The sequence below is a fragment of the Empidonax traillii genome, unplaced genomic scaffold (genome assembly GCF_003031625.1).
Source record: "Empidonax traillii isolate 1590-97213 ecotype Southwest subspecies unplaced genomic scaffold, ASM303162v1 scaffold83:size2986645, whole genome shotgun sequence".
In the NCBI taxonomy this organism is placed as follows: Eukaryota; Metazoa; Chordata; class Aves; order Passeriformes; family Tyrannidae; genus Empidonax; species Empidonax traillii.
Genome location: NW_020955276.1, coordinates 222,504 through 249,339, shown reverse-complemented (window position 1 = coordinate 249,339; position 26,836 = coordinate 222,504). Strand labels below are relative to the sequence as shown.

At 34.9% G+C, this 26,836-nt stretch overlaps 1 protein-coding gene across 6 annotated transcripts in view; it reads right to left on the bottom strand.

The window, feature by feature from the left end:
- RIC1 (RIC1 homolog, RAB6A GEF complex partner 1) overlaps positions 1-26,836 on the bottom strand; it is a 48,154-nt gene that overhangs the window by 12,436 nt on the left and 8,882 nt on the right. For 3 of the 6 annotated variants that reach the window (XM_027881037.1, XM_027881040.1, XM_027881041.1), the window contains exons 2-16: positions 24,384-24,491; positions 19,983-20,059; positions 9,777-9,884; positions 8,498-8,640; positions 8,136-8,272; positions 7,077-7,168; positions 5,931-6,019; positions 5,547-5,691; positions 5,020-5,068; positions 3,843-3,995; positions 3,315-3,518; positions 1,869-1,907; positions 1,508-1,618; positions 864-953; positions 74-234 (exon numbers count right to left, since the gene is read on the bottom strand). In XM_027881037.1, coding sequence (XP_027736838.1) covers positions 74-234; positions 864-953; positions 1,508-1,618; positions 1,869-1,907; positions 3,315-3,518; positions 3,843-3,995; positions 5,020-5,068; positions 5,547-5,691; positions 5,931-6,019; positions 7,077-7,168; positions 8,136-8,272; positions 8,498-8,640; positions 9,777-9,884; positions 19,983-20,059; positions 24,384-24,491 — 1,706 coding nt within the window. The other 3 variants (XM_027881039.1, XM_027881038.1, XM_027881042.1) reach the window with 3 other exon arrangements.

Here is a 26,836-nt window from a genome sequence, read left to right as displayed (position 1 = left end):
CTAAGAATTTACTCAGATTGAGAACAGAACTACAAGTACCATACTGCGAAAGTATTTAGATACTGACACTCACCCCTCAGACCTTCTCTCAATACTGTAAAGGCAAATGGAACAATCTGCTCTGAACAATATGACAATGTCCCGGAAGACACTCAGTAGTAACGTGTCTGCTTGCACTTTGGTGATGTGCGCAAACGCATTGTCAAGATTAGACGTTCGCAGGTAGATTCTCAGCTGCAAGGAAAAGCAGTAGCTTGAATACAGGTTCTGTTTACCAACAAACTAACAGTAGTTCCACTTTCAACTATTTTCATTTTTTGTGGAATGGCTGTCAAGGATTTCTAGCAAGACACCTTACACACCTGTGTTTTTGTTTCGTCAAATGTTTTACCCATTGCATTTTATCATTGCATCCTAAGTGACTAAAGCACAGTACAGCCAAATCTGAAGTACTGAACAACAATAATAAGGAAGGAGTTTTAGTCATTAGTTCTACAAATCAAAGAGTAAGTAAATCTTCTCTGCCCATCTAATTTAAAACCTTACAAAAGTGTCCCAAAATACTGTAACTGGGCATCTCAAAACAGGCTTCATCCTAACATGGAAAAATGTCACAGAGTTTTCAGAATAATAGGTAGATTCACTGTAGTCAGCAAAAAATTATTTTTAATAGTAACAATAAAAATTTTCTGCAAATAATTACTTATATATTAATAAATCCTGAATACGACCAAAAGCCACCTATGTTTATAATTTGTAAGTATGTTTATGATACTACTACTGTGCTTTTCATGTTAATACTAGTGTAGAGCAGATCAGATATTCTAATCATTATATATTTACTTCGAAGAAAAATACTTCACCTCTTCTTGATGATCATTTAAATTATAACATGCAAGAACAATGAAGTCATTCCACCAGGCTAAGCCACCTGTTACCATCATATTTTGCTCCTAAAAAAAAAAAAAAGCAAGTAACATATATGTATGCATTTTTATATATTTATATGCACAGGCATATACATTATATGGGTAATTTCTGAAAGCCAAACATGATCTCTATAAACCTGACACATATGACAAGACAATCTATGTATATGAAGTTTTTGTTGTGAAAGACAAACATCATCCTATAAAACACAGCTTTTCACAGTTCCTTATGCTGTTGGCATCCCTGAACTCAAATCTGCTTCTGGCCAGAATTTACAAGCTTTACATCCAAAGCTATGTCACATAAATTCTCAGATAAGATACGTGGAAGCAAGTGTCTAACTATATACATTCAAATTTGGAAACCTATTAATAATCAGACACAAATCTGTGTGTCAAAACCACAAGATAAGTGTTTCAGACATTTTATGAAAAACACATGTAAAACCAGCATCCCTAATCCCAAGTGTGTCTACAGGCCGTTTATTTGAAAAGGATATTTTTAGTTTTCTCCAAGTCTCACATTCCCACAAATAAAATCTTCCAGTACACCAGAATAAAATACCACAACGTCTTACCTGGGTAATGTTTCCAAACAGCTTCCACTTTTTGGTGAGTAAAGAATAATGTGCAAAACCAAACTTGCCAACTACAGCTACATTCTGTCCAAGCTTATCAATAGCTGAAAACTGTTAAAAAAAAAAAGAACCTTATTTCAGGGAGCTTATTTAAATGATATATCCTATCGAAGTACAACACCACAAGGCACTGTAACATCAGACCCAAAACTTGTAAGGTATCTTCATGTTTTATACTTCACTACCCAACAGAGTCTTTTTTCTGTATATGTCATTTTCCACAGCTCAGCTCATTGTAATGGATGATTATAAACCTCCAATATTTTTAAATAAGGAAGAATATATTCTTCAAATAACTCACCCTTATAGGCCAGTTGCTCTCTAGATATGTACTATGAATCTAAAAAAAAACAAAAAGAGAAGATCAAAATCACATGACTATACCAAGTACCACTGAAGTACTGATCAATTACGATGTCCTAAAGTAATTTTTACAATGTCCGTGTTTTCCCAAAACACTGTCTTAAACGTTTTTAATGTTAGATTTTCTTTTTTAAATACAATTACTCACAGCCTGCTGAAAGTTACTGAAGCCTAAGTGTTACACTGTTCTCATCACATGAAATATCAAAATGCATTAACAACATACAACAGCTAAAACTATATTACAGATTAATAGTTATAATTTTCTCATCTCCCCTCCCAGGTACTTCTCCTCCACAAGTGATCCTTTCGTGGGAACGTAAAAGTTTTGACAAACAGAGCATCCAAGTGAGACTTCCAGTGTTGAGATGAAATTACTAATCCCGTCAGATATACACAACAGCATATCCAAAGGCCTTGTTAGTAGAGAACTTGACTGGAATATGTCAGGTTAATCTTGATACAGGATGCTTCATGTCACATGGAATGATACAAACCAAGGTTGAAACCCCAGTCCTTGCTCTGCCATAACGCAGGTAGGTTGTCTCATTATCCAGCCACTTTCTGTTTTCATGGGCATCTTGCACCCCACAGTAATTTTGTGTTAGCTTTTCTCTTACCTCAGCCTTCTCCCTCCTACACCAGTTTCAGAAGACAGAAGAGCTACCTGACTAGCTAAAGTGGAAATTCAACAGGAACTAGAACCTGCTTACATGTCTAGAATCAAATGTTTTTTAATACTATCGATTCACATACTATGTGAAGAACAAAATTTTGGGGACCTTGTAAAAACCTTTATATAGAATAACATCTACCGATTTAGGCATGAAGAATTAGAATTACATCAGAATTACAGATTAAAAGTTATTTAACTTTTTGTTTATATTACAGGCAAAATAAGAACCTGCCCCATTACTACTCCAGAAATAATTTCTTCTTTGAAAGCCTGATACTGTGAAGTTTTAATTACAGGCTTAAGTAGATGCCATTTTTCATGTTTGAAAATACAGCCAGCTGTATTCATCAGCTGACTGTTCTTACAGCATTTTGCAGAAAGAACAAAACAAACCCCCTAAAGGATTTCTTGCATGTTGCACTTATTCTCCCTTTCAAAGCACAAGAAAGTAATTAACTGTTCCTTCCCAAAGACTTCTTTTATTGGCCAGGAGGCAAGCTCTTAGCCACAATGCTGAGATGACCAGTGTTCCTTTACCATCTGGCAATGAGAAAACGCTGCACCAAGCCAAACCCCAAGAGACAATAAAAAGGCAAATGATCTCATACTAGAGGAAAACAGTATGGCAGAAGAGAGCTGATGAGATCAGCTGCAAATTTCACTCCTACAAACTTTTGCAAGCACAGAGCACATAGTGGCAACAATTACCTGTACAACATGCCAATGCCTGTGTCCTAGTAAAGTGCTTAAACCCTGAGAATCTAAACTGCCATCTGAAAATGGGCCTCTTTCCCTGCTATGGTTATGTTCAGAGTGTGCTGAAGTATTTCTGGGACTCTGAGCCTGTGTTGCATCTCCACAGTTCAAATACAAGCGATCTTCTCCTTGAAGGAGGACTTGTTCCTGGTTACTCTGTATTAAAAACAAAACAACAGAAATCCAAAAGCAATCTTAGTTTCCATGTACAGAAAACAAAAGAAAACACATGATCAATATATTAAGAGCATTGAGGCAGTTCTCAGTTCTTTTATCACTAGGTACTAGCAGATTTTATGTTGCAGTATTGCATAGCAGTACTCTCTCAGTAGCATTTTAAAGGCTCTATGTCATAACAGGAAGACAAGCCTAGTGGCTGCAAAACAGACTTAAAATCTGTTAAGAGAGTAACTCAGAGCTCACCTGAAAACTGGAAATACGCTCTAAAATAATGATATATTTATCAACAAAAAAACTTACCATACAAGGATTAACAGTGAGTGCACTCTTGATGAACTGAAACTGCAGAATACCAAACTGCTGAGCTTTACTATTTGCATCTCTTCCAGGTTTCATGTTTGAAGAAGAAATCCCATCAATAACCCAGAGATGATACCCTTCTGATCCCCAGGTCTGAATGTAAAAGAATAACAATAATAAAAACCTTAAGCCAATGCTATCCATTCTGATGAAACAAGAACTACAGAAACTTACTGTAACTGGTCTTATGATAGACATGAACCTGGTAAAAAACCCACATATTTTGGTGTTCTAAAATGTATCGTTATAGGAACTAAGCAGTAAAATTCACAAGTAATAGTAAGAATCTAGTTTGAATTATTTTCTTTATTATGCAAAAAATATTGATTAAATGAAGTGTGATTACGCAAAGACATCCAAACAATCCTGATCCCAAAATTACACTGGTTTTTGTTCATTAAATTCAATGGTATCAGATTTTCAATCTTTGAAGTTTTTTTAAAAGCTTCAATACAAAAGTATTGTACTGCCATTGCAAATATGTACCTCCACTTGGGATACATGTTTAAAATTGTCAATCTTCACAGCAACTAGGTCATACATAAATAAAACAAAATGTTGTAGAAATGCTGTAGAAAATTCATTATGAGGCCTTGAAGAATGTGTTTGATATTTATCACTATCTATTGATTTGACCGATTTAATGTTAACCGCTTTGTATTAAAAAACCAGCAGTTAAGTTTCTCTGGAATTCATAATCTGAGTAAAGTAACTTTACTGTCAAGGGTCGGTAATTTTAGACAAATAAGAAAGTTTACAATTAGTGTTGTACTGTGTCTCATTGTACTTTAAAATATAGCACTATTGAAAAAAAAAGAAAAAAGGAAAAAAAAGGTTAGTATGGAAAACCAAAAGTGTTCATTCTTAATACTAAAAGCAAAGGCAAGAAAAGGCATGTCAGGGATACTTCATGATCAGGTTAACACATGAAAAGAAAAATTCATTAGCTGTTCCATTTTCCTTCAATGCAATACTGCAGTTAAGAAGTACAATAAAGGCATCTTACTCCTCAAAATTAAGTGAATGAAAGACAATTTGATTTTTTTAAAATTTGTTATACTAAAAATTTAAAACATTAACAGCCACCTTATTACAGTACTTTTACGTTCATATTTACCATAGAACTGATCTTTAGAGGATCCTTTTTGGCACCATCAGATTGATACCTTAAAAACAGAACAGAACAGGTTTAGGTTTGGAACTAACTTTATCAAAAGAAGAAATTATTTATTTCCTTATCTTCGTATTGTTATATGGTTCCATACTGAACCTCATCTCAAATTGTAAAGCCCGCCTGATCCACAACACCGCAAAAAAGGTAATGCAATTGCAGATGTCTAGCATAAACTGTCTGAATGGTGATTTTTGGATGTTAGCATATTTTCAGCAAATATATAGGAGCACTGAGGGAATTTTAGTATCTGCTTGCTCAAGTCCACCTTTAGGGTAATTTGCTTTTACAGCCAAAAAGACCACTACAAATGATATATTCAAATGATCCCCTCTTAAATATTTCTCAATTATTTCAGAAGTCATAAGGGAAGAAGATTTTAAAAAGCTAATTCAGTGACTTGATTTCTAACTAAATGCTTTTAATTAGAAAAATTAAAGCTTCTAATTTACAATTTCATTAAAGATACTCACGCAAAATCACCTCCTAAAGTACAGATAAGCTGAGCACCAAAAACGCTCCATAAGGACAAGCCTCCACATTCCCAGGTCACCATCACAACACAGCTATCAGGTGACCATCTGATTAGTTTAACAGGTCCTGTTTTATTCCAAATATCTGTTTAAAACCAGAGAAAAAATATCATATAAAAAACATCAAATGTCCTTCAACTGCCTTCATGGGAAGAGCAGAAACAATAAGTACCTGGAAATAAATACTTGCTTTTTCAATTAACTAATGTATTAAATCAAAATGACCATCTCAAAATTAATAAGTAGTAAATAAAAATTTCATGGTTTCTTTCCACTGCATTCTTTGTAAACAGCTGGGCAATTCTAGCAATAAAAGTAGCTCACCAGGGTATTGTTTTGGTGTCAGCTCCAGTTTATGAGAAAACTGCATGGCGCCAGTGGTGGTATCTATCGTATAAACCTGCACAGAGCCGCTGAAAGAGATTACACATGCTTTAGACTATAGAATATTTGGATTTCTCATCAGTTTCAAGACGTTAAGGAAAGTTGCTTTTTCTCTCACAAATATCAAATTTATCTAGAACAGAAACATTGTGTCAAAGTAATGTTCAAAGAATTTTATGAAACGAATTTCTAAGACACTTTCCAGAAGGTAGCAGAGGACCCAGAACACCAGCCCTCCATAACCAATGCACTAAAACTGTTTCATTCTTTGAAAATACATATGCACACAAAATTCATGTATTTATGGCTTCCAACTTCAAGACAATCCACAAGGAAGGTCAGTATTTATTCAGTGCTAAAGTTCATCAGGGTTGTAGCAAGAACGGTAAATTACAGTTATTACTGTTTCAGAGGAAACACCAACACACTACATTGTTACTACAACTGAGAATACTAATTCTTAAGACAACAGCTGAAAAATAAACTATGACATCTTTTGAAATGCCCTAAAAAAATCCCAAATAAAATACAATCAAGGAAAACAAAAAGCTGCACTCTAGACCTGCGAAAGCAGTATTATGCAGAGGGGACTGCCTTGAGGAGCAGTAAGCAAAACACCACAACTAAAAGAACTTTTGCAACATTTAGTTTACAAATATTCCAGCTACTCAAATAGGCAACATTTTGCCTGACCAAATCACCACTTCACAAAGCATTTTCTCAGTTCAGTGCAATGCGCTGATTCTTGTCCAATATTATGATGATTAACTGCTTAAAACTGACTTTATAATCCTGCTTTGAGATTAGCTGGGATAGCAGCACTTTCCAATCCATGGTACTGGGCCAGCCACCTTTTATTTTTTCTTCCCCCAGAGTGGAACTGCAAGCATAAATTTCAACTGCAGTTCAAGCAGGCAACCAATTCTTTCCACCTCTCTCCTACCTTCTTGACAGAGCACGTACAGTCTCCTGGAAGACGGATCAGTTTCATTTTTACAGCTCTTGCAACACAACTTGGTAAGAAGTAACTACTACTTCAGCTTTATAAAGTTTCCCCCCAGACTGAACTAGCTTTACAAAACTTACTTGGCACATCCAAATGCCATTAGCCTGTATTTGTTATTCACTGCAACACAAGTTCCATCAACCACATCTTGTGCCCAAACGCCATGGAGTTGCTGTAAAGGAAGGAATTCACAGGATTTTTTGTCAAACAATGCTTTTATTAACGACAGTCAGCTTCTACCCATGTTCACCACACTACACATTTATCAGTTGACCATCATCTCATGACATTTCTATTGCAAATGTCAAGATGAACTGACATGGCTCAAATAAACAAATCCAGTATGTGTAAATCAGGTTTCATTCTTCATATTATAAATTACAGAAAGATGTCAGGTAAGGAAACTGTTTATCAGAACTCTAAATAATCAAAGCTACTCAATACCTATTAGGAAAAAAGAAAGCCCCAAAAAACCACCTCACACTGCATAAAAGAATCCCAGTATACGGTACTAAGAATGAAAAGAACACAAAACAGGGAAATAAACTCCTATTTGCAAAAGCTGAAATCACAGATATTGTAGTTGTGTGAAGAAGTCTGCACATTAGACATATTCTTTTGGGTTTTCTATAACTAAAATGAAGATATCTAACAAAAATAACATACTAGTTTTTAAGCTGAATTACACTTAAGAAAACATCTCACTTGGAAAAGGTTCCTTTAAAACAAATTCTGAAGTGAGCTTGTCATTATGTGAAAGACAGACCTGGTCAGTGCTAAAACCTAGAAATATTACCTATGATATTTAGCCATAGCAGAAACCGCTTCTTATCATCCCACCTATAACTAGCAACAGGAAGTCTGCTGCAGACACAGTAAGACCATCTCTATAACGACATTTTGAACAAATAAACAAAAGTTAAATTAACTATCAATTACGTTCTCCCATGGATACTAACCCTAAACCAATCTAGCTCAAATGAAATAGTCTTGTTCTTACGTTATCTCTTAAGTAGATGTTAAATTTAAGTTTCTTTGTAGCTGAACAGAATTTAATGTAGAAAGCTAACTGAATTACAGAGACCAAGGAAAATGCACACATTGTACAGCACGGGGTAGAAATACCAAAGGAAACATACCTCAGCAGTGAATCTACTTGACATTGGTGTAATGAAACCAACTCTGCCATCATTAAAAACAACAGCAAAGCCATCAAGCGTGGCACAGTATTCCATATCTCTGATGTAAACATCTTCAAAGCCCAAAAATGAACCTGCTGAGAGAATATCAGTCTTTTAAGATGTGAAAACAGAAATATTGCAAGCCAACGGACATTTTAGATGTTTACATATTAATTCAAAGAAAAAAACTAATTTAAACAGGCTATTTTGCACACAGTTAACAAATGGCAAAATTTTCGCATCTCTGCTTAAGTTTTTATATTAGATGGTGTGTCACCAAGAGGTAAGTACCATAAGCAATAAAACATCCCAAAATCTACCTCGAGAAGACTGCAGATCCACAGAAAATGGAACTGTACATAGGTTGATGGCCTTCCTTCCATTGGTCATACCATCCCAGTGAACGAGATGGAGAAATCCATCAGCAGTAGCAACAAGTAGATCTTCCAACATGGACTGCAAGCTAACAAAAGTATTTGTAATTCCCCAAAAACCGTTATCTCAAATGAATGTTGCAAAAAATCAGTTAAAGTAATAAACACCATTATTACTGCTTCTTGTACCAACAACTATGTTGTAAAGTTACAAATAAATTACAAATGAAACATCTAAGTCATCCAGACTGTAAAGTACCAAGCTGACAAAATATGATATATACCTCAATTTTTCTCCAGCAATCACTGTTTATGAACAGATCTGCATTGTTAGAGCAACTGTTTATTAGTTGCTGAAGATCATTTCAATCTTCATTAACCTTAAGACATTCCTGCCAACAATCAATTATTCATCTATCCTATAGAAAATTAACAATACCACCTAGCCTGTAAATAATCCACAACACTTTCAAACCTGTGGTCATACCAAACTGAGGGAGGAGAAATTAGACCTATCCTAAATCCTTCCCCAAATATCTTTAAAGTTCTAGAGACTACTGTTGGTCTACTTGCACGCAGATAACAACCAGGACAGCTTCTTCCAGTACGTACTACGTCTTCCAATAACCATGTTCTGTTATGGAGCCTCTCCCCAAACTGCAGTTTATTACTTTGCCACCTCATCCCAATGCTCACCAACTTTTCACACATACTTATTTGGTTCATTTACAGAGAAGGCAATCACGCCAAAAGAGGAAGAGGTAAACAAAAGGCTTTTCCAGGACAAATAAAGACCCTATGCAGATAGCTGGAGAAATGTTGAAATGCTAGGTAGAGTTTTGCTCTTACCTACCTACATCTCCATGAAATCTCTCATACATTGTCTTAGTTTAACAAGACAAACATTTACTAAGGAAGGAGGGCAGGTTAGGAAAAAAAGAAACCAAACTCCTCCCTCTAAGTTATTATAACTTTGAAATTCAGAGGCTTCAGGTAAAAAGGTGTGAAAAAGGAAAATAACAGCTCTTTATTAACATACATATAACAGCAATTTACTTCTTTACCTCCTCATACTTACTAGTCACTAAACTTACTTATATTAGTCTTTACTATTATTAAGTCTAAAAACTTACTAGAAGTCTTTTTTCCATTCAGTTTTCCCTTCACTTTTAAAAAAGTACCACTATAGGCAGAAAAATTCTTAAGACCTCATTAGAGAACATACCTTGTGATAGAGGCTTGCAAGTCCAACACTTTCTTCATTTCTAGATTTAATGAAGGAGCACATTGTTCTTCCTTATAATGTGGGGTTCCCTTCAGATGTGGGCTTCCTCTAAAACAGAAGAGAAATACAGTTGAAACAATCTGTCCCTCAGAAGAGGTAAGAGTTACTGACTTGCATTCTTGTGGTCTTTTTTCCTCCTATATATATATACATACACCAGTCACACGCAACCTGCCACAAGAAGCCCTGAATATCTATAACAAAATTTTAGTGCAAAACGTTTAGTCTATCAAATCATCCTATATATCTGTAAAGACTACACAGGCAAAACAAGACAACGAGCAGAGAATGAACATTACAAGAGCTGTGCAGCCTGTCTTAATACTGCTAAAATAAATTATATGTATCAGTGGAAATTCTGATTCAATAACATTGATGTTCAACTGTTTACATTAATTGTGTTGAATTTTTAGTTATCTCCAATTCATTTTTTTCCAGGATGCATTACAGGTATTATGGACTGCAAAAGGTTTACATTTCTTCCACTCCTTTTGCCAGATCGACGTTTATAATATTAATTCAGCATGTGCAACACAACAGGTAGACATTTATTGCAATTGTCTCCCTACAGCAGATTAACAATAAACCTAAGACCAACTAAGAAAAGACATGACTGCACACTGATTCCCTTCCTTTAAACAGACCACTACACAATATCAACTTCCAGATGTAAAAAGCTTCTCATTTTTATCTTCCTCATTTTAAATTTCACATTTTAATCATTATTTTACAACACCATTATAAAGTACTATACAGCATCATTAAAGCACTCCTTACTTGTTTTGATTATCAGATGTGTCAAGCACTTCATTAACTTTTTTTTTAATGAAAACTGACCTATAATCACAAATACTGTAACATGTCATCCAGCTCATCTGTGTCATGAGCATTATGGTAGTAAACAAAGGAAACTGAATGAAGCAGGCACTGCAGACAAGTTACAATTTAGTCAGAAACAACAGATAAATATACAAATCTATGCAATCTTTACGTGTATTTTAACTCACAAAACACTTCTTTTAGTTTGCACCAGGGTAGCAAATAAAACTGCCTAAGACGTGGCAGAAACCAAAGCAGAGGCAGTTTTGGAGAGGTCTGACACCACAAGGATACCTCAATCTCTTTCCTGCCTTGCTTACCTCAGTTGATACCAAGTTCCACAGTTCCATAGTAAAACATGAAATTCATATCTGTTATTCCTTGATGGCACTATACCTTTTCTTAAGTAGCAAGGACAAAGATATATGCTAGCTAAGGTAAAGCAAGACAACCTTTGACATTCTGGAGTTGGCAAATGGAAGTAGTATCATCTTTGCAGAAAAAAACAACATGGTGGCTGTGAAAAATTATAGGGATAAACGAGAAAAATTACTTAAAGATTAGTTAATTTACCATCAAAAAATGGCAACTTGCATAAGCACTAAATTAAAATGTTTAGTTTATATTTTGAAAGAAAATTAATTACAACATGCAGCTGCCTTAGGAAAGAATAGCCCTTCATGTAAGCTAGCTATCACAGACTGACAGGAGGCCTGAAACAACCGGTCTTTTTTTTTTTTTTTTAAACTTATACTATCATTATGGAGTTGCTGAAGGGTTTTTTTTAAATTTACAAAACTCTGGGTGTTTGGAGACATACCTTTCAGCCCATGCGGACCTACAGTTCAAAAAAGTATACTCTGAAACTAGATGAAATGACTCAAGAATCAGTGGTAGACCTGAATCTTGTAAGCAAACAACTAAAACTGAGAGAAAAAGGTTGTGTAATGCATAAACATTACTGTTAGGCAGGTATAACACACCACATAATATGTTTGTTTTAACTGACCACAGTACTTAAACAAGTGTAAACACAGTATTTCTGCACAATACAAACTACAAAGCCAGAATGGGAACAATATGGCTTAAAAGACATCTTTTGCTGGAAGAGAAATTCCAAGTATCCATGTGGGCAAGCTTTTTATCTTTAAACACCTTTGGTAAAAAAATATCTTGTAAGACTATTTGAATATTTTCGGTTTCATGAGTTAGCTTCAGCAAATTTGTTACCACGTTACTTTTATTTGTTACCGGAGTTATTTTTTCCAGTGGGGCTCTATCATTGCCATCCCAAAATGAGTTCTTTCACCTGATGTGCAAGAGGTTGATCCACACACAGAGCTGAGGTACATCCAACAATGCCACTATTTCAGTTCATGGCCTGTGATTATGTTTAATTCATTGGTTCAAAAGAAACTCCTGCATGGGTGCAAAAGGGGTGCAACTGAAAGTACACTGTGTTCACATAACACACATCTGCATGAGTCAGCCTTACTGGCTACGTTACTCTGACCTTTAAACGAAGAACGCACAGCTGACAAAACCAGGAAAGAATGTTTGGTCTGGGTTGCCACATCAGCATCTGCTACTGTTGTAGCCAAACTTTAAGTAACCCACTTTGCACAAGAATTGAGAGAAGCGAACGCGGTTCCAGTGACCAACCAGCTGTATGTCGAATCAAATTTAATCCCTCCTATTTGCATGGCATCTGTTAATGTAACTAAGCCTGTGAATAAAATTGCTTAAAACTCAGAACTAAGAAAAATCTTTAACCTCATCTGGAATGCAAGAAAAACCTCAAATATGGAAAGATTAGGAATGCTGGGCTCTTTTTAAAAACAGACAAACAAAAAACCCCACATCAAACCTAAAGTATCCCAAATCTGAGAAGGAGGAAACACCATGCAAAAGCATAGCCGACCATACTCCCCTCAACTGGTAGGAAGAACTTCCTTGAAATTCATTATCTTCAGGAGGGGGAAGGTTCGAGGAGGCGGAAACAGGACAACGGGCAGCTAATTTTTCTAGGTGCACAGAACTGCACTTAGGTCCTCCACTACTTGCATAGCAGTTAAGTGTTACAACATGATCCACGGACAAAACTCACTCAGAAATAATAATACCACACTTAGCCACTGCCAGTAAAAGTGACTAAATACTTAGGAAGTTAATTACAGCAGAATCTGAAAGCGTGTACTTAGAAGACATATTTATAGTTGGAACAGAGGTATATAAAACTTAGTATTTTTTAGTTATTTAAGTATTTCAAAATAATGTCCTTCAGTAAGAAGCAGCATTAAATTAGGATTTAAGTTTTCCCTGTACTATCTGGGATAATCACAGTAATATAAGTAGCAATTATGGTTGCACAATACCTTAGAAAAGTTCAGAGACGCTCTCACAGCGTCTCACAAAAAATACTGTGTTAAAAAAAAAGTGTGCCTAATAGCAGTCATTGTATTACTTCAGAAATAAATAACAAACAAGTCAGTAGCCTCCATTCTCACTAGCTGAACTGCAGCTATGTGGGAAGCAATGGAGACTATTCACTTTAAAAAAAAGTGAAGACTCCAGACTCCTCATCAGGAAATATCTTTAGAACAGTAAAGCATTTTTATACTGCTTTTGGGCTATGATACTCTTAATTGTTGCTGCTAAAATGGTTTCTACAGTAGTACAGTAGGACCAAAAAAAAAAAATTAAAAATCATGATGTTTCAGCTATTAATGGCAATATATTTGTGATAAAACCAGAACAGTGTTTCTAAATGAATTTACATCATCAAGAACTCTGAGTTGAGCTCCTTCATGGCTAAGAAAGCAAAAAAATTACAAGAGTCATTACTGTTGCATTAGCACAATTACACAATGTTTATTAACTATTTTTAAATGGTTCATGTGAACACTTCAGTACAGTGAACACTGTACAGCTGAGGACTTAATTTTTTATTCCTGATTCAAAGAGCCTCCATCATCACCTTAAATGTGATTCTTTGCTAAGAATTTACTGTCTACGATGCTGTTTAGGAATGTTTCTTAAACAAGTAAAATATTGTGAGCTTTGATTTTCATGGAATTAGCATCTTCTCACCCCTAAATCTGCATCTCTTCACCATACAGTGCAGGAATGAACCAGCTGAGGATTAAATATGGCTGGCTGGATCCAGAGCCATATTCACACAGATTGGCAATAGCTGCGTCTATGAAAACAACTATAAAAAAATGAATAAGGATTTAGAAAAGTAATTCTCAGTATAGTGTTTACAACACAACTAGGTAGTAGCAGGTTTCTGTGGTTTGAGAAAGAACTAACTAACTACCATATTAATCAAGGATTAATGTAAAAAAGCTAAATGTTTTACCAGATTATTATTATTCCAGTTGCAAAGATTTCCTGACAATCGTTAAAACCTCTTGAACCACATCAAGGGCTAGCAAGTGCCATAAGAGTTAATAAAAATTCTGCACTAATCTAGTTTTAGAAATACTTCTTCCAAACAATGCCAAAAGCAATTTACAGGGAAAACCACACTGTAAAGTTTAGCAGAAGCTCAATTCTGAACAAAAATTATTTAGTAAGTTAATTAACCGTATACCTCACTGATTACTCTTACATAGTTTAAAGTTCAAAACCTTTGCACATGTAATCTTAAGTCTGTTGAATCAGGAAAAAAATGTCCATCGATGAGACATTTTATGGCACTTATAAACCAGCATGCAGCAGCAAAGTGAAAAGCTTTCAAAAGTGCCAGAAAGAGGAGGACGTGAATAAAGTAACCAGGTGTATAAGCAACAATGCAGCACTGTAAACCAGAATACAAACACTACATTCTTCACATACCCATATTGGTTACGAAACAGTTTTTTAAAGTCATTTCAGGGACTTAATAATCTACAGCATTGAGGTCTCATTCTAAATTTACACAACATTCATATCACTCCCCAAGCGTAGGAAGTACTTGAGGATATGAAGAAACCTGACACAAAAGAATCTCCAACTACCATATTTAGTTAATTAGCCGTGTAAAGGCTAATTTTAGGTTTTCTCTTTTTTAAAGGCAAAAGTATCCTCAGCTTTAAGTCACTCATGCTGTCTCTTCAAGTTACAGAACTTATGTTACTTTTCCTTGGCAAATCTCTACACGGAAATAACTATCAGTTCAGTACAGGGAAGCCTCTACTATGATGGTATTACGCATTCCTTCATTGTGAAACAAAGGAATAATACAAATTCCTTTGGAAATTTCCCCAAAAATTACCACCGTACCTTGCCACTGCTTACAAAGCCCTGCCATTTTTCTTAAGTCTATCACAGGCAAAGATAAATTTTGTTTTAACATGCTACAATTTTACTATACATACATTGTTCTTCAAGTTTTATCTTGTAATTACTTCAGTAATTGAAGCAGGACTTTGTACTTGTGTTCACTGCAGGAAAGTATCCCAGAATGTGGGCTAATGGCCAATAAGGATTCTCTTCCAACTCTACTTTGAAGTGGAGCAAAGTCTCCAAGAGCTGGAATGAAACTACTCAGCTCAATTAAAATAAAAAAAATAAAAATAAAAATTAAAAAAAAAAACAAACAAACAAAAACAAACAAACAAACAAAAAAAAAACACACTTTACAATTATTGTTTTTTTCCTTGGTTTTAGTCTTACTAATTAAGCAGGATACTTTAGGTTGTTATTGAGCATAAATGTCTGTTCGCTCCAAGAACAGACAGCAATGCCCAGCCAAAGATCAACAGTGTCAGAAATATTTCCTTTGAGAGAAAAACTGCAATGCATAATATTCCTAAAATATTACAATTAGACAAAAAACTACCAATGGATTCCAGTAAAAAAAAAATTAAAAGTTTCCTCTTTTATATATACTCAGAATTCACCACAGAACATTGCACTTGTGACTTGAGTGCTTGTTTTCTCATATAAATCTAATAACAGATTTTTACACTTAATGTGCATAATGTTGAGCAGGTCAATTCCTTAACTCATACTATATTGCATGAGTATATTTTAAACTGATTAAATGTTTAAAGGTATGAAATAGCTTAAAAATTCTTTAAAAAGAATTTCCCACTCAACCTTCTTTAAGTATTTAATATACTATCAACTTCCTAAGAGCTATGTCCTCAATTACTGATAGAACAAACTAAAGGTTTTATGTATTCCAGCCACAAAAGTTAATAACCTTGGATTTCAGTGCTTCGATTAAAGCACTGAATTTCAGAATATAAAGACCATTAAAACAGGCTGACATGAAAGTGAGGAAACCATGCCAAATGCATATTTTTAAAATAGGAAATCAATTTTCCTAGGCTTTGATTCTGTCTGGTTTAAAACAAACAATAGCAGGGTACAGGTAAAATTCACTCTACTTTCCAAAATCTCTTTATTTCACACTACTGAAAAATAAGGGGAAGCAAAGACACTTGCATTCAAACAGGATGACAGCTTAGGTTCAACTCACACTTCAGCTCTTTTACTAAACCTGTGCTGATTAGAGTGAGATAAAAAAGAGAGACTTGGCCCTGAAAAAAAAATCACACTGTGATTAGATATACTACAATGCATATTGAGTTATAAACAACAGAACTGTTTCCATCACTTCCCATGCAATGTCGTTTTGCTTTCTACCTTGACGTATTTTTTAAAACTGTATCAGCAGAAAACTTTTGCAGGTGTAATTACAGTTTACACAATGGTTGTATGCCAGAACAGTTCTGTTAACAGATCAAACACAGGCAAGCTCTTCTGGACCATCTTGCTCAACAGCCACACATAGTAACAACTCTGTATAAAAGCAACTATATACTGGAAGGACCATACATTTTCTCCACAAACATCCCTTCCCATACACACAAATGAGGACTGATTTTCAGCTTTTCAACTTTTTTGATCATTTTCTTCAAATCAAGACTAAACCATTATAAGGAAAATTTTAAAGCAGTTATTTTAAAAGCACCAATACCACATGAAGATGTAACTTTCAGCTAGCAGTGTCCCAATCTGGAAGACACAAAAACCACAAAAGTCAAGCAATTGGCTGTCAATCATATACCTACCTTACTGCCTACCTTTCTGGTTTTTTATTTATGGTAAAATATGCACATTTTGTTTATATGAGAGCTAAGCTGACAAGAGAATCTAAACACAACCTTTCCCAATGTTTTCCCTTGTATGTGAACAAACCTAGGTGCAATTTCAACTTCAGGATACTGACTAAACCAGGAAATCTTGTACAACATTTTGGCATAGTTGAGGACATTACTAGTGTGTAATCCCGGAGCATGCCCACCTTATGAACATGTTGACCTGCGCTGTTCAAGCTTAAGTTGTAATAAGAGGGGTTTTCTTTCTTTTTATAGTCACTACATTGAAATACTGTATTTCTGTCAGAACTGGCCGTTATTATTTAAAGAAAGGCTACTAAAGAACAGGCTTACAAAAAGTTAGTAGACATGGGCAGTTAATAAACATTATGAATTAGTCATAATTTTAAGAAGCAAAACAAGACTGAACTTTTAGGAGCGTTGACAAAAGTGTGCTCACTAGACTAAAAAAAACAAAACAAAACAAAACAAAACAAAACATCCAAAAGGTTATATTTTATAATGTCTCTTAACTTCATGTTATATGCTGGAAGCATCCAAAGTGAATAATGGTATACAAAAATTCTTTACCTCAAAACACAAAATATGGAAGCCTACATTTGAACATGTTGTCCATCCCCCTCAGTTTTTACTCACTTTTTTTCCAGCAGCTATCTCATCACATCACTAACGCAAGGACATCCTCATACTCTCCACAAAAATCACCATCCTCCCTCTCGCTTTGCCTACCATAGGTAAATAACCACATATGACAGAGCTGGGCAAGTCCTAACTAATGTTTGCATGACAGTTAAAATGTTGCAAGCAGTTGCTTTATCATGAAATGTAAGAATTAATACAAGTATCACTAAATAGTGACTCCATGTTTTTGAACTTCACAGTGCAGCTACTCAGTTTACCTCAAGGTCACCATTTTCTAATTCCAGACTTTTATTAAATGCCAATTTGCAAATGCAGCTACTCAAATGCAGGGTAGGAGGTGGGGAGGGGTAAAGAATGGAGATAGGCAGGCTTTTTTCCCCATCAGGTCCGCAACTCGACCTTATTTAAGGCACAGCTGCATAATCACTGCTGCCAACACACAGGAAGGAGCCAAGAACACATAGTTACAGTGGGAGAAAAGAGTCAGATCTTCCCCTTCAATCACAAAGCAAGACACATCAAGGGCTTTAACCAATTTTTAATGGCTTTGGATTGAATAAAATTAATAAAATTAAATTGGTATGGGTTAGCCTAGCAGAAATAAAATCCAAGCATTTCAATGAAATAATGCCTTTGGAAAATGAACGTATGCCAGAAGAAAGTTAAAAGTTTAAATTCTGGCTTTTGGTTTCATTTGTCTGTTCATTTTGGATTGGAGGGGTTTTTTTATTTGATTTTCCCACCCTGCCTCCAAGTATTTGCTCTACAAAGCAAATTAGTGAAACTGCCCATAGGCAGTGCGCTGTATCTGCATCTGCACCAAAAAACTTCATTCCATAATAATACCTTAAAGAATAATTTGACATTAATACCACCAGGCATAATTCACCCACAAATGCTTGTGTCTTTCTTTTGATCTAATATAATCAGAACAGTACTAATTTTATGTAGGTTCTCAAAATTGAAGGCTAAATATAGACAGACCAGTAATCTCAGTAAATTCAGTGAGATAATTCATCTTCTTAAAGGTAAGCACACGCATTAGTCTTAGGAGATTGTAAGCAACCTATTATAAACACTCCAGGGACAAACACCTTGTCTCACTCACCTACGAATCAGCATCATGGCCCCTTTCAGGCTATACAAATGTATCTTAAAACCCTGACCATTCAACACACAACTAACAACACCTTTTCCAAAACAACATATGCTTTTAGATTGACAGTACAAATCAATTACAAATGTTCTGATATAAAAGTTAGACTGGTTAGCCACTGATGGCTTAACAGATATTTTCAAGCCTTCCCACATATTACATTCTAAATGAACTTCCCAAACCCTCTTTTTTAACTCTTACTCCACATTTTATACATATTTCTGTGTGTCTTCAGTTGCCAATTAAAAAACCCCACAACTTTTCCAAGAGAACAAGAAAAACAAGATATTACTGCTAAGTTTTTTGCATGATGAAGGAATACTATCCCCTTATTTATTCCAATAGTTTGCAGCAATGAATTGTCTGCCTTTTTTTTTCTTCTGATAACAGTAAGCCAGATGTGAAAAGTCAGTTTAAAAAATGCTATTCAGCTATAACTTGTCTACATTCACGGTTTAACAGTTATGTTTAAAAAAAAGTCTTCCTCTTAAATGACATCCCTAGGTTATCCAGCTCCTCAGAATGCCCATGTAGAGACACCCACCAATCAATTGTAACTCATTTTATTAATGTGAAGAAAAATTAAATTGACTAGTGCTACCATAATGATAAAGGTATGTAGTGAGATATTAAAAAAAAAAAGAAGTTTCTGGTCAATGAGAAATGAAGAGTCTTTTATTATTCCCATGGACAAATCTGATCCAACCAATGACTGCAGATTCTGCCTATCTAAACACAGACACACATACAAATACTCCTTGAGGTATTAATTTGTCCTAAGTATTTTCCAGTTTTGCCAAGCCCAAAAATCAACTAAGTCAACCACAAATACACCCAAAATACAGTCACACTGCAAACACACAAAATGTATTGCCTATCACAATAAGGAAAATAAGGTGAAACTGACAACATAACACACTGCACCTAAATGTATATTCTTACTAAAAAGTATTCATATTATTAAAAAAATATTGATATTTTATTCCCCATTTGTTTCAAAAAATCTCTCAATTACAAGCTGGGGGGCAGAGAGGAATTTACTTTCAAATTGCACCTTAATAGTTCCTACGAAACATGACTTAATCAACTGAATTATTCAAAAGGAATTATTAAAGCTTGTTACAGATCATGAATACAACAGGCTACCTCAAATTATAAAATTAGATAATTTTAAGCCTGCTATTTAGGATTTTTAGAGCTTCTAAGATGGACCTAAGGAATCTTACCAGCACATAGCAATTCAATTAGACACAACTTTTTGGCACTGACTCTTAACTCATATGAACGATGGTTCATATATTCAACAAGTTTTAAAACATACTTTGTAAGGAAATATTTTTTTATAATAAAGTCTGCTTAGAGCTTGCCTAGTTTTATTTTTTCACACTGTGAGGGTGCAAAATTTAAAATACTTACTTGGGATACATTGGTTCATAAAGATATTTGTCTCTTGCTGATGGGATTTCAAAAAATAAGACATATCCATTTGCAGTCTGTAAGAGAAACACTGATAAGATACATATCCAGTCTCACACTCATGTCAAGTTTCACATATATTAAAAAATTGTGCATTGAAATTAATTCCAGGTAAAATCCATCCTTAAAGTCAACTGAACAGATCACACAGGAGGTAGAAAAATGGAAAAACAATACTTTTTATGTAAGATTGTTTATGTAAGAGTCCATCAGAAATTTTCCTCTGATCCATATAAATACGTAAAACTTGGCATCTATATCAGATCTTTAGAATCTGGGCACCTAATTTTCATCAACTACGCAAATTAATGTAGAAAACATAGTAGAAGGTAGCAAGCCTCTGGAATAAACCCTCCAGGTATTTGAACACATACGGACACTACAGAGTGCAAAGAAATTAGGCACTGCCTCTCAATGTTGGTCATCCAGGTAGTTTTCAAATATCCTCATATCAGACTATCTTCATCTACCACAGCATCTTTTTCAAAAACTTCCCATGACTTAAAAAGATTTTACTATCATTCAATCCCAAGTCATATTCCGTCATTCTGGGAGACTGACTTCAAACTGTAACCCTACTCAGAGAAAAAGTACAAATCATTTCATTACCAGATGTTCCAGTCATATCTAGAAGCTGTTTGCAGTGTTTGCATAAGCACAGGAGAATAATGTTAGTTGTTCAAAGAAGTGCTATTTGTTTACAGCATAAATTTTTCAGGTAATAGGCAAATGCACTTAGGTTAAATAGTGTTTCCATCAATTATTTTAATATTGGTTGGGCATGTATCCAAAGCCTTGGAGACAAAAAGCACTGAAATTAATGATTTCATGTTGCTTTTCAAGGTTGTTTGTTTATTATTTGAATAAAGTAATACTCTTGTTAGCTTAGTTTATCATTTCATAGATGCCTTGGTTTTCCCCAGTCAAACATTGTGCTTTACCATAAAGGAAATCTGTGTTTTGGCTCTGAAGTCCAAGAAACACTATTATTCTCATTTGAAGCGAGTATCCTTCTCATGCAAGAATAAAATCTGAACCATAATCATGAGCTTGAGACAGGCTGAAAATAAATGGAAGCTTTTCTGTGTGCTGTAGTATCATGTTCAGGTATTATGTGGTAAAGAAACGTGTTCATTTCTAACATCTTTACAGGTTCTTTCCATTACATCATTAAATATTTAACCTGTGAGTTATCTTATCCTGGAAAGAAAAGTAAAACAATACTGTGAAGTATCTTTATACTGATATTAAGGCACAAAGGGCCTTTCTGAACACTATTCAAAGTACAAAGTTGCTATTGTTAGAGGTTCATTCCTAAATAGAACCTCAAATTCCATGAAGAGTTGGATGAAATACAGAAGTATTCAACCACACTTCCAGCAAATTGATCATATTCATTCAAAAAGGTTTCTCCATTGCTTTAGAAATGCCTGTGTTGCAATGAAACCTATTAAAACAACCATCACTGTCATGCATTCCCTGATCATTCTCATCCCTGACAGTCAAAGTGTAAATACATAGTATCTCACCAGAGATTTCACAACATGGTTTCTTGTATACTACCATGTTTAATAAAGCTTAGCTATGGGAATGCACATTGAAGAGCAGTCTGTACCAGAGGACTGCCGGTAACAGAGGAAGGACTAAAAAGCCTCATATACTTTTCTACACTGAAGCATCTTGACCCACTTCACAAGTTTGTTTTATTCCTACAATTAGCTACCTGGGCTGTATGTACTAATCTGGAAAAAGAATTTCCCCATAACACTGGAAAAACTACAGATGCAGCAATATGCATCTGTATATGAGAGAAGAAACTACAAAGAGAGAAGAAACTGCACAGTATAAGGGAAAAAAAGATCAGCTTAGAAAATGCGCCAAGAGTTTAGCAACAGACAGTACTAATTGTAAGAAAAGTTAGAATTGCTAGGGGATGATGAGAGTGTGAAAACTGCTTAAGCTTGTTTAACTGCATACCATTAAAACTACTTGAGATATTTTATAAAACCTCATATGTTTCCCCAAAGTCTGCCTTCAGTACAAACAATAATTACCTCAAAGCATATGCTGCAAAGTGATTCATTTTCATAGAGATGCTCTGAACATTCTGGCAGTCAGAAACCAGACAACATGGCATATCGCTGTGCTAGTGAACACAAAATCTAGACTAAGCTCCCCACTGTTATTTCATTTAAAAAACAATAATAATTAAAAAAGAATGGACCACTTGGCTAGTAAGTACATACTAAGCCTTTTGCTTGCCTTCTTAAAAATAAAGTTTTATTACACAAAATCTACTATATACTACAATCAAGAAACTCAAGAGCACAGGTAATAAGAGAAACATCACCTGACAACTTTCAAAGTAGAATTTTTAGCTGTTGCACAGGACTTCAGTAATTAACTGAAGGTAATTCAGTTCAAAGCTACTGCTCCTTCATTTGAACTCATTAGTTAAGAACAAGTCAAAAGGAAGAGAGAAAACTTTTACAGTTTTACTGGGTGATGAAAGTACCATGCATATGCAGGAATGCCGCCGTCATGAAGCTCCCAAAACTGAATTTCTGCCCTGCCCCTCTATAACAAAATCAGTAATATTTGTAAATGTGGTCTTTCAGTAGGACTCATTAACTGCTTCAAATTAAATTCCATATATATGCTAAAAGCATACTGCAAAACAGAACTAATATTAAAAATGCCAAAACAAACATGCTTGACTACATTTCTTGTATACATACACCCAGCAGATGGAATATAACCCTAACAAACATGCAAAATATTAGAAATCTTATGCCACTCATTATTTTATAAGCTCTGACCATTTAAAATCTTAATTCGTAGAGCTGTAGTTTGCAAACTGAGACTTCATGAGACTCCATGGATTTTGGCATTATCTACCAAAAATATATATTTGGTTGCTGAAAAACTTGAAATTGCAGTGACTGAAGTGGTAGAAACTAAAGCTTATCTGACTGTCAGCTGAAACACACGGTCTCTTGAACAAACAAATCCCAACATCTCAGAAAAAAAGAAACAAACAAAACATAACACACAATATGCCAAGTAATTCAACATAAAAGTTTTAATTTCTTCCGGAAGGTTTAATTAAAATGTGTTTGGATAGTTCACTTGTTATATGCTGTGTGTATATATGTAGTATTTATATGCTGTATTTATAGATGTAAAATATAATCGGGGAATTCATTTTTATTCATAGTAAAAGTTACAGAAGTCTCCTTTCTGCCTCTGTTGGTAACTATTAGCAGCCACTAACTGAGAACATAATCTTGCACTAACAGAAATACTTTACTGCATTGATACCATGAGATACTCTTATGATACTTAAACATTCTAGACCAACTACTTGGCCCTACATTACACACAAAAACAAGGGAACACACAAAGTTCAGTTGATTTAGAGTTACAATAATATTGCTGGAGACAAAAACTACTTCATAAACCACCTAGTGTTTTCCACCAAGATAACAATATCTGATTGGTTGAAATTATAGGCATCATTTTAAGCATGAAAGATGCTTTATATTAGCAGATAAAACCACTGTACCAATAAATACAGTAATTATTACCCATCTGGTAATTCCACATAAACAACTTGTGATGGGGAAGTTAAATGATCCCAATTCAAGATCTGGTCCTAACGGAAGACCAAGAGGATTACCCCATATTATGAGTTCTATAAACTCTACTCCACCTTCATTGCGTCTCGCATTCCAAATTTTTAAACACCAGTGCTGAAATAGTTCCAATTTGCTGCTGTGAGCACACCACCAGCTATGAAACAAGACTTTATTTCCATTTGAGACAAGATCTCATCTTTAAGATTCTTAACAAAAGAGTTCATGTATCACTTATCATGGCCATGTTTCTCTGTTCTCAGTGCCTTGCAATTTTTTTTAGTCACCAGAAGACACAGTAATAAAGCCTCAGTTTCATCTCTTAAGACCCACCCTTAAGCCCTATTTATCAAGCTAAATATGCTTATGTCACTTAAGTTTGCAAGTATTTCTTTCACTCGCGTATCTTTATATTCCTTTATTATTTGTGATCAGATTACCAAAGTAATGAGATGCTGTATCATCCCTTGCCAATACATCTGAGCAGTGCCTTAAAACAAAGCACTGTAGGTCCTTCTCAGGGGGAAAAATGAATGAAAACTATAAAAGACAGCTTCTATCACCAAAAAGCCTTGGTAATATTACATACTTTCACAAGATGAATATCAATTAAACAATCTGCAAGCTTGTACAAACACAGAAATTGACAGTGCAAAACTGTCTTTGCAGTAGCTTAAACACAGTAAGAAGTAAAAACTCAACTTACTGAAACAGCTATCATTGTGCTGTCAGGACGCCATTCTGCTTGCTTATAAGATCCAAACTGAGCAGCTGCTTTCGAAAGTTCCTTGTAGCTTACGATTAATACACTAGGCTGGAAGAAAAAAAAAAATAATTACATCTCATATCTAGAAGGAATGGAATGTGGCTTCTAAAGGGTGCTCATGCAGAACACTGTCATTCCTAATCTCACTCTTTCAAACAGAGGATATTTAAATAAAGTACTTTACTGCACAATAAGAAGTCATTTTAGAATACAGAAGCAGTTTCAAGTCAGACAAGGGGTGACTGATGCTTAAGATGAACAGAAGCATCTCAAGCAGGCTTCTATAATGACAAGGGCTGTCAAATTAATTAGGATGAAATATTCTATAAAGTATTTGGTACATTCCATTTGCTTAGTTTCTACTAAATGGGTGGGCCATTGTATTAAAGAGAATGACAATCGGAAAATCTGTTTTATATCTCTTCAAGAAAAATTTTTCAGAAACTGTGCAGAAAATCCACTCTACAGTTTGTTGGGAGGAAATGATAAGATGCACCTATTAGCACCTTTCTTCCTGGAAACTGAGAAAAAATTTGGAGTCATGAAACCTAAACAAAGACACTACTGTAGACACTAAGCCCTTTCACAAAAGCAGTCAAGAGCTGTGATTAAAAAACCTAATGCAAAGTTACCCTACCTTGCTGTAGTGCTTAGAAACTACCTTCCTCCTTAAATATTTCGAAGAACTGTTTGTACTTTCTTCCTCTTGAATCAATAACAGTTTTCAGCATAGCTATTCCCCCTTCTGTTACCCTACACCAATGGGAGGTGAAATTTAAATTAAGCAAGTAATACTTTTTTTTTTTATATAAGAAGTTACCACTCATCTTCACACTATATGTTGTCCCTAACTTTATCAATGCCAGTTTTAATTCAGAGTTGTAGTGGCAAACTCTGAACCACAAAGAACACACTGAAAGGGAACCAACAGAGTAAACAATAACCACTTGTTTTCCTGAAATTAACCATGAAATCCCTCAGCAAAGCTTGCCATCCACTGCTAGGACTGCTAGGTGATGGAACTTTACTATTGTTCTTGGCTTACTTGCTTCAACAGCAGAAGTAGTACAACAAATCTAAAAACACTAATTCTACCCAGAAGTCATGTGGGTGTCCGCTACTCCAGAATTTGGTGGATGTCTACAAACTTCGTATTTCGAATCATTTGCTTCAGTTTCCTTTAAGAAACAGCAGAGTTACAAACAAATTAATTTTAAACTATGAATATTAATTTAAAATAGTATGAAATAAAGCAATGAAATGTCACTGTGTATACAAATAAGGAGCTGAATTAATATTAGACAGGCAGCCTTAGCCTTGGTAAATTCACAATATGACTTTTCATACTCATAACAGCATTATTTCTTAAATTTCACATCCACACAGAACTGCATTATCAAAAATAAAGTTAAATATACTGTAAATTATAACAAGAACACTAATCCTTACCCTAAGAGCTATTTACATCACCTTTTTCAATTCATGGGGCTTCGTTTGCAGATATGTGCACATCAAAATATCTAACATTAAATAGATCACTAATTTTTCTTAACAGATTCTTGTTATGAACTACATAGCCTTTTACTGATTGGCTTAGAACCACCAGAACTGCCTTAGATATACTGAGAAGAAGTAGAGTGTTGGTAATCTGCAACATCAGTGAAGATTTGGAGATCAACCTTAAAGCACTTCTCCGCTTGAAGCATTTTAGCAACTGGCAAAATAATGTTTTATAAACTCAGCTAAGAACAACAATTTTCTTTCTACACTGCTACTTTTATAGAACATAATGACTGCTTTTACACTGTAAAGTTCTTGTGGCATTTATTCACAAGAAAGTTGCTATTACACCTTAGAACCTGGAAAAACATTCTGTACACACAGTACTTATAAAATTTATAAAAACTGATTTCTAGGCTTTGTGCCTTACAGATAAGAACTAAAGGAGTTAACATTAGGAGTGCAAGCAATCATTTTTATCTTTTTGCAGTTTAAGTAGCTTCCTTTCTCATTACAAAACAGACCCACTTGTAATTCATTAGGTCACAAAGGCTACTTAGCTAAAGGTTAAACTATAAATTATTTCCCTGATACAGTTTATGTCCACATCCTCCACAGCTCAAAAGCACTAATTCCTATGTGAGGAAAACCCTAACATACAAATTTTATCTCCATGTTTAAAAGCTTCCCACAGACAAGTGCACTTTTCAGATTAACCAAGATAGAAGGGCAGCTCAAAATCCTGCTGTGCTCACGCAATAGAAAGAGAAATGGTAGCTTTCCATGTGAAGTAATTTATTTTACCTAAAGTGACTGAAGACGTACAAAGGCACCCAAGTATTTCTGCAAACAGGAGTATATCAGCCTAACTACTTCACCCAAGCACAGCAAGC